The 12858-nt window shown below is 46.9% G+C and overlaps 1 protein-coding gene across 4 annotated transcripts in view; it reads right to left on the reverse strand.

Annotated features, from left to right (window-relative positions):
- Positions 1-2500: 2500 nt before the first annotated feature.
- The window catches only part of CLYBL (citramalyl-CoA lyase), a 225071-nt gene continuing 214713 nt past the window's right edge, over positions 2501-12858 (reverse strand). For 2 of the 4 annotated variants that reach the window (XM_079779149.1, XM_079779152.1), the window contains exons 8-9: positions 6641-6760; positions 5533-5659 (exon numbers count right to left, since the gene is read on the reverse strand). In XM_079779149.1, the coding sequence (XP_079635275.1) occupies positions 6665-6760 (96 nt within the window). In that variant the 3' untranslated portion in view covers positions 5533-5659; positions 6641-6664. Of the gene's footprint in view, positions 2741-5532; positions 5680-6640; positions 6761-12858 lie in introns of those variants that run through there. The other 2 variants (XM_079779151.1, XM_079779150.1) reach the window with 2 other exon arrangements.

The following is a 12858-nucleotide window of genomic DNA, read 5'->3' on the forward strand; positions in this document are numbered from 1 at the left end:
AGACCAGGGGTCCTCAAACTTTTTAAACAGGGGGCCAGTTCACTGTCCCTCAGACCGTTGGAGGGCCGGACTATAGATTAAAAAAAAACAAAACTATGAACAAATTCCTATGCACACTGCACATATCTTATTTTGAAGTAAAAAAACAAAACGGCAAAAACACCCGCATGTGGCCCGCGGGCCGTAGTTTGAGGACGCCTGGTTTAGACTAATCGCTGGGACCAGGTCCAGCTTCCTATATGTTTGCATGTTGCACACACAGTATGAGAAAGAAATTGATTTTGATCAGTGGAGAAGTCTAACATAGCTACAGGATCCCCCGCCCCCCCCCCCCCATTAGGTAGGCACAGGTGTCTGGGGAGTGGATTTTCTACTCTATATGGTAATAGAAAGCTCTGTCTTTGATTGAAGCTTCAGCAGTTACACTCGGGAAAGTGTGGTTCCCTCTGCCCTTTCCGAATGGGTTGATGCCTGAACAAGAGCTCACATCGGAGAAAAGCGTCTCAAACTGACCACATTCTGCCCTGAGGCCGAGCCCAGCCCTGCAGTTCCCTTGGTGAGGCCGAGGGGAGAAGGGCCCAGAAGTGTCTGTTCCCTCCGCAAGGCTGACAGGCTGCTGACACACCCAGGGCTGACTTCCCTCCTCAGACCCCAGGCCGGACCCTGGCTTCAGGACTGCAGCCTCGCTGCGCTCCCGGGGCCGGAAGAAGAGCGGAGGAGGAGATGAAATGGGTGAAAAGAGTGGCTGGTGTTTAAAGCCCACGGTGTGTAGTTTCCCAAGGTTTGACATCGTTAATTCGACCTCTTTGTTATTATCACGGCTGTGGCCGATGGCGCTTCTTTCGGTGGCGGCATCTGACAGTATTTTACGCCTTTGCTCCCCCCCCCCCCCCAGACTTCCCACAGGAGCATCTTAATTTTAAAAGTGCATCCGAATAGCGTCAACAATAAAAATAAAGTAATCGTTGACAGAAAATAAAATAAATACAATAAACAAAAGTACATCTGGAACCAGTCCTCGACTTCTAGGCTAGCTGCCTGGCACCCAGACAGGCTCAACAGATGTTTGTGGAGTGAATAAACGAATGAAGTGATTCTCTCGAAAAAGTTCAGCGAAATCTTGACTTCCAGCAAGATGGTTTAAGAAAGAAAACATCAACCCCCCCCCCCCGGGATTATTACTAAAGTATATACTCTATGCATTTGAAAGGAAAATCTGCAAAGTTGATTTTAGAGGTTTTTTTGAAGAAACTCTCAACCAAAAGCTCTCTGAAATGGAATGTTCATTTTTCTGTTCATTCTAATACCGTGTTTGACTAACGTGCATTTCGACTTAATGACTGAAAAGCGAGGGAACCCGGATCTTCCGCGAGTCCCTCGGGCCACGGATCCCACGGATCCCGCGCTGAGCTGGACAGGTTCAGGGCGCAGGGCTCCAGCCAAGGAGACCGGGACCCGGGACAGGCGCCTGCCGCTTGCGGGGCCGTGGGTCCCGGTCCTTGCGCCTGGCCCAGGCGCCGACTTCGGGACTCGGGGGCCGGCCGGTCCCCAGGGCGGGCGCGAGGGCCCCGCGCAGGTGTCGGGCCTGTGTGCCCGGGGTGCTGGGGCCTGGAAGCCCCGAGAGGGACGTTATTGTTACACTGTAACGAGTCTGATTAACATGCTCCTGACACTTTCTCTTAGTTTCTTGGGCTCCTAGCAACAGCGCACAAAGGCGCGGGATTGTCCCGGGCTCCGCGGGGACACGGGGCAGCCTTTGATCTGCCACCATTACCGCGGGGCTGCGCGCCAGGCTCGCGGGCTCCGGGCGGCCCGCGGTGGGCGCGGTCCCGGCCACCGGCTCCCCGGCCCGCCCCCGCCCCCCGCCCCGACGGCCGCTGCGCCCGGAGCGGCCACCGAGGGCGGTGCCGGCGGGCCCCCTGCCCTCCGCGTCCGGGCGCTCCGACCTCGGGCCTCGGAGCGCAGGCGGCGCTGGCCGCGGACTCGGCGGGTCCCGGCCCCGCGGGCGCAGGTCCTTCGGCCGGGCTCGCCGGGCCCTTCCCGTCGGAAGCAGCAACAGAACTTTAAATAGAAAAGAAAAGAAACTAAAATACAGGAAAGTTAGGGCGCGAGCAACAAATGTAAAAAGATTTTGTAAAATTGGAAAAAAAAAATTCCGTGGACGTCAGCCCTCTGAGCTGAAACTGGGTTTGATCGGCCGCACACCGCGGCCACAAAAGGCGCTAACGCCGAGGTCGGCTCCTTCCATCGCCGCCCTTTCTCCGCGCCGCTGGCATTCCTCACCGATTCGGGAGGAAATGTGCTGCCAAATAATTGCTGGAATGTAAACCAACTTCCAACAACAAAAATCACCCGCCACAGAACAGCAGAACACTGCCCGATCCCACCGCGCAATATTTGGGCACCAAGTTAGGTATTTGAAAGTAATTTACTTTCCGATTTGTTCGTCCTCTTAACCCCCTCCTACGCCCACCCCGATTTAAAATAAAGCCCGGAAAGAATAAGTAAGGTTTTAACATTTAAATGTTGCGGTCGACTAATTACGTTCCCCCTAAATTGCGCGTGAAAACCCCGCGGGGGGGGGGGGGGGCTCTGGCTGGGAGGACAGTGCCCCGAGCCTGGGGCCCACGCTCTGCGGTGACCGACGGGCTCGGGGACCCTCGCCAGGATCGATGTGCACGAGATGCTGCGGATAATCTTAGAGCCTCTTTTGTACCACCCATCGCTTGTCTTCCAAGAACTAGAGGTAAAAATAAAAAACGCAAGACATTTAGCTTTCCAAGATAAATGGAAACCATAAAAGTAGAACGTTCTTCAAGTTAAAAAAAAAAAGTGTGTATTCTTTTGTTTCACTCCTTAAGATGTCGTTAGCAATTCAACGTCCCCAAAGAAAATCAGTTTTTCCAGCAGGCAAAACTATCGGGGGCAAAGGTGCTAATGATAATAATTGCGCGTGTATTTTAGTCAAGGGGACAACAACCCTACTTGGTCTTTTCCATTTGCCTAGCAAAGTATGCCGGAAAACGGGTTCCTTTGAAATTCAAATCGGAGGTGGGAAGGCTTTCGTTCTGGAGGACACTTTTCCCAGCCGGTCCCCGGGGACAAGCCAGAAGGGCAGCCAGCGGTTGAACACTGGCAAATCTGAAAGGACCAGCTCCCAGATGCCCGGGAACTTCCCAACTTGTGCTTCGGGACAGTGCCTGACTCCACCAGAGTGTCCCTCGCCATTTCAATAAAACATGATTGTATTGATATAATCCTCTATACATTAAAATGAGGTTGTCACCGGGTGTCATTAAGACCACAGTAAAACAATGAAGACATTATTGGGCACCCCCCTCAGGCAAGGTATTAGGGGAATAAAACAATCTACACCACACGGGTCCTATTGAGATTAATGAAAAAATTATGCAAAAAAAGTCTCAATTTCATTTTCCCGTGACAGGGCTTTGCACACATACAGTCAGTCTTGCTTTGCACCTGATGATTTATTAAACTAATCTACAGTGATCACCACTGATGTTCTCAACTCAATCTTGTCCGGGCTCATTTTCTAAGTAATTGTTTCTCATTAGTTCTGATAATGTTTTAATAGTGTTGCCCATAATTTAGGCCCCACGAATTAATAACAGGGGGGTGATATGGCAAAGCGGTTTGTGGGTTTGTGATGAGCTACACAAAATATAAAAACAGGTATGTTTTTTTAATTAATCAGATTGACTGCAAAGTCCTCTTTTTGTAGCACAGAGGAATTCGCCAGGTTGGGCACTGCTATCATGTTAGGTGGGATCCGTTCACCCAGTTCCTCACTCCCTGTGATACCTGTGCCCCACCCCCCAAAGAGATCCAGGTGAGAAAACAGAGGAGATACCTTATCTCCCAGCATCTCCTTGTCCTGAAGTTTTATTCTTCAAGGAATGAGGCACAACAGGTATGACTCCCACCAAACCTTTCCAGAACCCTCATTAGTCTCGGCTCAGGGTGGGCACTTGGTCCAGATTTTTTGGCTCTAGTGGGTTCCTGTCTCATGACCCTACCATAATCAGGACCAGGGGGTTATAAGGAAGATGACGGATTTGACACTTGGGGAGATTTAGAGAGCAAGGAGGCTTTGTTTGAACCAAGTGCAGCTTGAGATTAAGGGTGTGGTGACTGTTCCAACATGGTTGGGGACCTAGGAACCCATGGGCCTGTGGGTGATGAGTGTGGAGACCTTACTGAGGGGACTGCTTTTCCCAAGATCCAAAGGCCTTCACCCCTGCATCTGAGGTTCCTCACAGGGAGCTCCTGGCTTGAGGAGGCCCCCTGTAGGGTTGGGGGGTTGCCTGTGTAACTGGAGTGGAGACTAGAACATCTTGCGCTTTCATCCTGTCAGAGCCTGGAGGGGTCATCGGGACCAGCACAGAGGATGGGAAGGGCAGTTGGGTTGGAGAGGAGGGTTGCCTGTGGGGGAAGTATGAAGGAAGGTTTTTATTTTCCTCTTTTGCTTAAGACCAGTCCTGCCTACAGCTTTAGCACCCTGAGGGGTGTGTGTGTGTGTGTGTGTGTGTGTACTAGTACACATGACAGGTCAGAATGAGAGGGGGCCTTTGCCTTCTGAGCAGTCCTGTGTCCGTGCTCTGAGCAGAGGGGTCTGACAGTGTGGACACCTGTAGTCCTGGATTACTCTTGTGCACACCTGGCTACCCGCACAACTGCAACAACAAGGTGGGGTGGGGCTGCTCCTCCTGTAACTGCCGCCCCCTGTTCCTGCCCGCAGTCCTGAAGCCCAGTGGGGCCGGAGGCCATCTTTCTCCTTATTGTCCCCTTGCATGCGGAGAAGGCTATCTCCCACCTTCTTGTCCTGCTAACCCTGAAGCAGCGCAGAGGACCAAGGTGAAGGTGACAGTGCTCTCATGAGTGGTCGGAGGGGATGCATCAAGGAGGGGAGATGCACTGCCCAAGGCAGGCCAGGACTGCCAGGCACACACCTCCTTGGTTTAAGAGCTGACTGCCAGGCACACACCTCCTTGGTTTAAGAGCTGACTTCCAGGGTCCTCTGCTTGGGGATTTTAGTTGGTTTCTCAAGAACGTGTTTCCACAGAACCGTCCTGCTGGGTCAGGTTCCTCTGGTGTCCCCGGCAAAGCTGTTTGCCCTTCCTGCTGAGCACTGGTGGGTGGGTGTGGCAGGGTGACATGCGGGCCTCCCCACTCTGCTTTGGTTCCATGGGGCCTTTCCCTGAGTATAACCTTCAATTCTACTCCCCTCTGGGCTTCCTGTTGGAATGGAAGAGGTAGAGGAAAAGCAGACCCCTGGTTGGGGTACACACTAGGGGCCACATAGGAAATAAACAAAAAGGACAGAGGAGGAGGTGAAAAATGAAAATAAAAAAAACAAACTGTTTTCTATTTACAAATTTAAATAAACAGAACAGCCTTCCCCGCGGTGTTTGTCTAAGAGTAGCAGCCTTGCTGCTGTGTAGGTCATGAAAAGGTTGGTGTAGAGTTTAAAACTTCCCATTCTGTTAATTTCTTAAAGAACAGTCGCCAGAGTCTCGACACAAAAGCTCATGATTTAATGAGGAGCAGAAACAAAATCTCTGATTGTTGGTGTTTCAAATTTCATTGGCGTCCTCTGGCAAACACAAGTTGATCCTCCGCAGCTTCAATACCCTTTAGCCTTCAATATAAGAGCACATGCTGAATAGGGAAGAATGGCCGGTTGTTATGTTTATTTACCCTTCCTACAAGCTGGGTTAACCTCTTCAAAACAGCTTTCCTAAGCCCGTTAACCACACCACCCATCTGACCCGCAGCCGCATCTCTAATGTGATGCAAATCTCGCAGGGCACCATGTGCACCAGCTCCGTGCATTGTGTCTTCGCAGAGGCTACAAGTTTATTGCTGAGGGGCCTGTCCCGGCCATACATTTACAGGGGAAATGGCCTCAATGGCAAACAGTTAAATGGGAAATAAAGGGGGTAGATAGATGGTCTTGTGTTTCTTCGCATTTATTTTTTAATTGCTGGTAACTGTTGACCCGAAGCATTGGCCTGGGATGCGGGCTTTCTTAGTCACCACCTAGTGGTTCAAGGATTATGGATGTTTCATTTTGGGGGGTGGAGCTTAACAGCCATCAGTTTTGAAGATGTATTTTTAGAGGTATCTATAAAAACCAAGATGATAATCAACTTTTCTATGCCATCTCTGTTGTTTTTATCAGATTTCTAGTGAAATGAACACATTTCACTTTAGTTATTATTTTTTAAAAGCCTGGCCCTTCTTAAAATTATTTATGGGGTCAAGTGAACAAATGAACACCAGGGGAAACATCTAAGGTGAGAAGGGTGAAGGGAGTACACCTATTTGGGAAAGACCTGTTTCATTAAAGATCTAACTTCCCCTTCCAGCCCACCTTTCCCTACTATTTTATCTCCTTGTGAAATGAGTCCATTAATGAACAATAAAATCATAAGCTTGGAACTAAAAAGAAGAAGGTTCATTTTCAGAGGAATAACTGGCCAGTGAGATAACGACAACCACGAGAAACTGTGATTAACATGAACTATAAGTGGAGAAAGGTTCCAATCTGGCATACTAACAAGTTGCCTTGAGTATTATGGTCTGTCTTTAAGAAATCCACTGTATATGTTCAGCCCACCTGATGAGAGCTTGATTTAGCAGATCATTTTTCCTTGATGGATGTGGCAAGCGTAACAATGTTCTGGGCCTGCTTCAGTAATGGCATGTCGATCATACTCCCTCGGAAAGTAAAGGCTCCCTGGAAAACAGAGAATGCAAACTTCCTGAAAGAAAGCTTGGAAATTATAGGCTTCCTTTAGGCACAAGAACATTTCAGATTCCACCTGAATTATACTGACTTTCCAACCCAACTTTTGAGAAAGCCAAAGAAAATTACAGGGGAAAGATTTTTTTTTTCCCTTCTAAAGAGGAAAAAAATCTTGTAGCATTTTAATGGAGTGGAAAAACATCAGATACAAGGTATTGGAAACTGTTCATTTAACTCTTGAAATCAAGCAGGAAACAACTGTGGAAGGAAAAGGTAAATACTTCCTTATAGGTTTTGAAATATTGTATAGAACTTTAGAAACAGTAAAATGCTCTGACAACTGAATACTATTTGAAGAATAAATGTATGATCAGGTTAACTTGCTATAACATAATTGAGGGGTAACCCTATCAGGGGATGAGAAAATGTAAGGTAGGATTGTACTGAGTAAAAAGAGATTCCTCTGTTGGTAGACATTTGCAGGACAGGATTAGACTGACAAGGGACATGAGCCTGTAACCAAAAAATCACAGGTCTGTTGAATGGCAAGACTAGAAAGAATCTCTGAGATCTGATTTATCCCCATTTTACAGATTCATTTTTTTAAACCTTCTGGAAATACTTATTGAATGCATCATGTGATCTAGGTCCTGTTCTAGATGAGGAAACAGGTGAAGATGATTAGGAAATGTTAGAGCAGGGGCTAATACTTGGATCTCAGAACTTCAAGCCTTCATCACAGACCCCGCCCCATTAACAAGGTAGTTCTTAGTGCTTCAGAAAAAGAAAAACTTAATGGACAGAAGGTAGCATGCCCAGATTATAAGTTAATGTTTGGATATTTGTGTTCTTTTAGTCACTTCTTTTTGCTGTTTGCAATCACAACTCTTCATCTTAATTCATGGCAAGGAAGCTGGTGTGAGTAGAAAGCAGATGATCTTTTGAGACCTGGAAGTGGACTAGAAAATCAGTCCTAGCTGATTGATTGCATATATTGCCATCTACTTCTGGATTTCACAAGTACTACCTGTCAACGGTCAATGCTGTCCTTATTCAGGACTTCCTGGACTGGACTCCTGGGCTCTCTAGAAACCTTCATCTCCCACAAGAACACTGAGTTCTACATAGGATGGAGGTAAAATAAAATTGGCAGGGAATCCTTAGCAGTGACTTCAGAATATATCTTTCAATCAACAGAGAGGCGTAAAAGCCACTAGAATTAGAATTTTCACCAGGACTGTCATGCACCACAAACAATGTTTCAGTCAGTGACCAAGACCACATATATGACCGTGGTGGCCTAAGATTATAATGAAGCTGAAAAATTCCTATCGCCTAGTGATGTCATAGCCATTGTAATACCATAGTGCAGCACATTACAATCGCCTACAGTATGCAGCACGGTAATATGCTGGACAGGTTTGTAGGCTATACCTCATAGCCTAGGGGTGTAGTGGGCTATACCATCTAGGTTTGTGTAAGTGCTCTCAATGGTATTCGCACAACAATGGAAGAGCCTAATGAAGAATTTCTCAGAAAGTATCCTAATAGTTAAGTGACGCATGGTGTATTGCTTAACCTTCCCAGCCTTGAAATGATAAATCTGATTCATATGAACACCTGCATGGACTAAAATCCGTCATCTCTTACCCTCTTATTTTTCCATTTATACCCCCAGATTGGCCTGTGACTAATTTCATTCAGCCTAGAACTAATTTTGGTCAGCTCTGTGACTATGATGAATTTTATGAATTTGGTAGAAGTTTCAAGGATGTTCCGTGCGTTAGCATGAGACGTGAAATCAGGGTGTGAGTCTCATGCTGTTTTACAAGGCAATAGTCTAGTTTCCTTATTGGAGTAAATGATGAAGACCAAAGGCCTCCTGGTTACCCGCCCACCGAGTGGATTACGGCCCTGTAAAACAGCACATCTGTCCTGCCAAGGCTGAAATAATAGGCTGGCGAGATGACATTAGCATAGATGCACATGAAATCAAAACAATGCACAGAGGATCAAAATGACGGCTTTGGGTCTATGCCACGTTCCCCAAATCTGCCCCTGGTTCCACATGCATATCAAAGAGGCAGACTATTCCATGTAGTGTTTTAAGACAGAAGACACCATTTCTTCCTTCTACAGTGGCAGATCTTGCTTAACTTCCTTTATGAAGCTTAAGCTGGAAAACAAAATTCAACATTTTTATTCCTTGTTTCCTTCATCTCAGCAAACTGAGGATTTTAGGGTTAAGAATTAGACGCCCACCATGAATATTCCCCTGCTTTCTCACATATCAGCCAACAATATGGGTTGGTTTTTTAACATATGGATCTACCTGTGAAATGTGAATGGGCTGTTGGTCAGGATTTAGAAAAACTCAGATTGTCAAAAGCTGCTTGGATCTGTAGGGAGGGTTGGAAACATTCCTTAATAAACGGTTACAGGTGAGTTTCAGTTTCACAGCCCCGTGCATTCCTGAGAAAGTGGCACACATACCATTTGCCAAGTAAAGGAACTTCCATCAGCATGAAGATTCAGACTATCATTTGGTTTAAATAGTAACCCACTCATGGTTAAAGACCTTAAGAACCATGAACTAGGACAATAACAATAGCTATAATTTTTTGAGCAGTTGCTAGCCTAGCACTGGACGTATTTTATTTCATGTAATGCTCGTAACAACAGTGTGAGGTAGATACTATCACCCATCCCCATTGACAATATTTTTTTCTATTTCTTTTTGATTGTGGTAAAAACATAACCTAAAATTTACCATTTCAACCATTTTTAAGTGTACAGTTCAGTAGTATTAAGCATATTCACATTGTTGTGTAATCAATTTCCAGAACGTTTTCCATCTTGCAAAGGTAAAACTTGGTCAGTTCCTATTAAACAACTACTCCCCAGTTCTCCGTCCCTAGCCTCTAGCAATCACCGTCTACTTCCTGTTTCTACGAATTTCTATTCATCCCTGTTTCATCGCTGAGGAAACTGAGGCACAAAGAACTGAAGGAACTTGTGCCTGTCTGCCCTCTGGCTAGTAGATGCAGAAGTGGGGAAATCCTGGCTCTCTCGTGTCCCTAGCTTACACCCTGGGCTTGTTGATGGAGAAGTGTTCTCTGAGTGGGTGCCCTGACCACCTGAGTCAGAATCACCAAAGGGGGAGGGCCGCTTGTTAAAATGCAGACTCTCAGGCTGGAGCCCATGTGGTTCGATGCAGAAGGCCTGTGGGTTGGCAGGAATTCTCTGATGATTCTAATGCACGTTTGAGTTTGAGAAGTTCTGTGTTTTAGGTCCCCTGGGTAGAAATGGTTAGGCCGGCTTTGAAATGGATACAACTCCATCCCTGCCCTCAAGTTGCTTACAGTTTGCTGGTGGAGGCAGGGAAGAAAGAAGCAGGTACAAAATAATGCAGTAGAATGAGAGGAAAAGGCAGTGTGCTGAGCACAGAGCGACTGAAACGGCTGCCCTTCCCAATCAGGGTCGTTGCTGCCAGTTGCACAGTTCACTTAGATATGATGTCGTGCACCTACAGCATGCCAGGCATGCCCCCTTAGAGTCGCCATGGAGCTCCTTGCGCAATGGGCTTTTATTCTACAATTACCTATTGAGTTACTTGTGAAAAATGACTGATCAATTGCTTTGGCACATTTTACTACATATATGCCTGTGGCTTCAGTCTCTTGGATGTGAAGGGCGGTATCCCCTTAGAATGAGCCTGGTGGCAAGTTAGCCATCGAAATCACGTCAACATTACTAGACCCTGAAGTTCTTCATGGCAGGGGGAATCTGACTTATAATTTGATTGCAAAAGTATTGATGATGGTGGTGGTGATGACAATAGTAAACATATCTATGGGCAATATTCATATTTTGCATTTCTGGCACTTAGTACTTGAGATATTTTTTCTTTAGAGTACTCAAAGAGTAATTCTCTAGAAACCATAATTTGATCTAATGCTTTCAAATAACTTTTTTGGGCATTCTGGGAGTTCTCTCTGGCACTTTCCAATGACGGAGTTGCTGCAATTCACTGTGAGGGGGATTTCTCTGTTGGCTTTAATGATAGCATTTGAGCACAGCTGTTACAGTCCTTCTTTTTCAGGGTGACACTCTTCCTCTGTGACTCAAAGTCTTACACCCAGCAAATTAATTATTTACCTCACAACAGTTCCCAGGGAATTCCTAAAACTATCAGTCAGCGTTGGCCATTATCAAATTTCTCTACAAGATCTTGGTTGTGTCTCTACCTGCTAAATCCTCTCAGCCCAGCCACGACCTCCTGCGATACAGCTTCCATATGCACAGAGCCACCTGCTCCGCGATGCTCCTCACAATGGGTGGAGATGATGCTCTGGCTGACACTGTTTCATTCTCATTCTTTCTTTCCAATTTTTGCAACTTATCAACTTGGAGAGTCCTTGGACCGGTCCTACTATGGCCTTGGTCCCCTCACAATTTGATTAGGACGCTCCTTTTAAGGATGTGAGTTTGGTTGCTTGTTACTCAAAGCTCAGGGCTAAGCTGCCCGGCTCCCAGGCTGGTGAGATCTCACTGGGAGAGTGCTGGACGCTTAACAGGGGAGTCACCCCTTCCTAATTGGGATCATGCTGTAATTTTTATAAAACATCAGGTCGGATCTCCATTTGCTTAAACCTTGTTTTGGCTCACTTTGGACTTACAGAATCAAATGCAATGCTCCCCTGACCAGGGCAGGCCCTGCCTCTGCTCTCAGCCTTGTCTCCTGCCAGTGCAGCAACACACACACACACACACTCCTTGGTACCTCTCGCACACACTGTTCTCTGCTCTGAAGGTCCTTTCCATGTCTATCTGGCAAATTTCTTGTGCTTCAAGGCACAGAAATATCACAGGCATCTCTAGACTTCCTTGTAGGGCTAATCCCATGCCTTCCTTTCCTTAGGCAGCCTCCCTTCATAGCCCCTGTCACACTCTTCTGTAATTACCTGTTTACATTGTTATCTTTCGCACTTTTTCTTGAGGGGAGGGGTCCAGTCTCATCTTTCTTTGAAGTTACAGAACCTAGTACCCAAAACATGGTTCAGAGTGGAGTCTGGCTCTTTAGTGGGGCTGGAGTGGGGTGACTGGGTGGGCCATGGCCTGGGAAGATAGGATTTATCTTATTTCTCCTTTCCTTACCTGCTGGCACCTCTCTGTACCACTCAGTCTTTCCCTGGTCTCGTAATGCTCACTGGTCAGTTGGCTCCTATTTGCTGAGCCTCCAGTTGACACAGTGTCTAACCTCAACAAACGTGATGCTGGGTTGAGGTCAGGTTAGCTCATGCAAATGACTTAAAAGTTAAATTCAAGTGAGTATGTTATATTCGTGGTGCAAAGACAGAGGAGCCACAGAGAGGAGCCATCGAAACAGGCATGGTTTGGCCAGGGAAGGGCTTCGAGGAACAGGTACTTTTAAAGTCACGTGTAGAAGGTCAGGGATGCCAAATGAAGGTCAAGAGAGGGGTGGGGGGACTGAGAGTGGGGTTGGCTTTGTCTCTGTCCCTCAGGAGTCCCATGCGCTTCTGGTTGTCAGTGACTCAACAGATCAAGCAAAATGAAGGACCACAGTGTGAGATGCAGGACCTTTCTATGGCTCTGTCGGTGGGTGAAGGGTTTTCTCTAGGGCAGTGGTCGGCAAACTGTGGCTCACGGGCCACATGCGGCTCTTTGGCCCCTTGAGTGTGGCTCTTCCACAAAATACCACGGCGTGGGCGAATCTATTTTGAAGAAGTGGCATTAGAAGAAGTTTAAAAAATTTGGCTCTCAAAAGAAATTTCAATCTTTGTACTGTTGATATTTGGCTCTGTTGACTAATGAGTTTGCCGACCACTGCTCTAGGCCCGAGGAAAGGGAGCCCAAACTAGCCCAAAATAAAGCAATCTGAAGACAGACAACATTTTAAAATATTGGTTCTGCTCCTCATCAGCGGCTTGACTGTCTGTATGACAAAGCACAGCACGTAAGACAGTCTCTGCTGGATGATACAGGACTGGGGACCCCCTGGATCCCTTTGCTCTTGCTGCACCCCCGGTGGGCCCAGACTGGCTCCTTCCTGGACCCTAAGGAGAGGA

Source organism: Cnephaeus nilssonii (genome assembly GCF_951640355.1).
Source record: "Cnephaeus nilssonii genome assembly, chromosome: 8".
NCBI classification, from domain to species: domain Eukaryota; kingdom Metazoa; phylum Chordata; class Mammalia; order Chiroptera; family Vespertilionidae; genus Cnephaeus; species Cnephaeus nilssonii.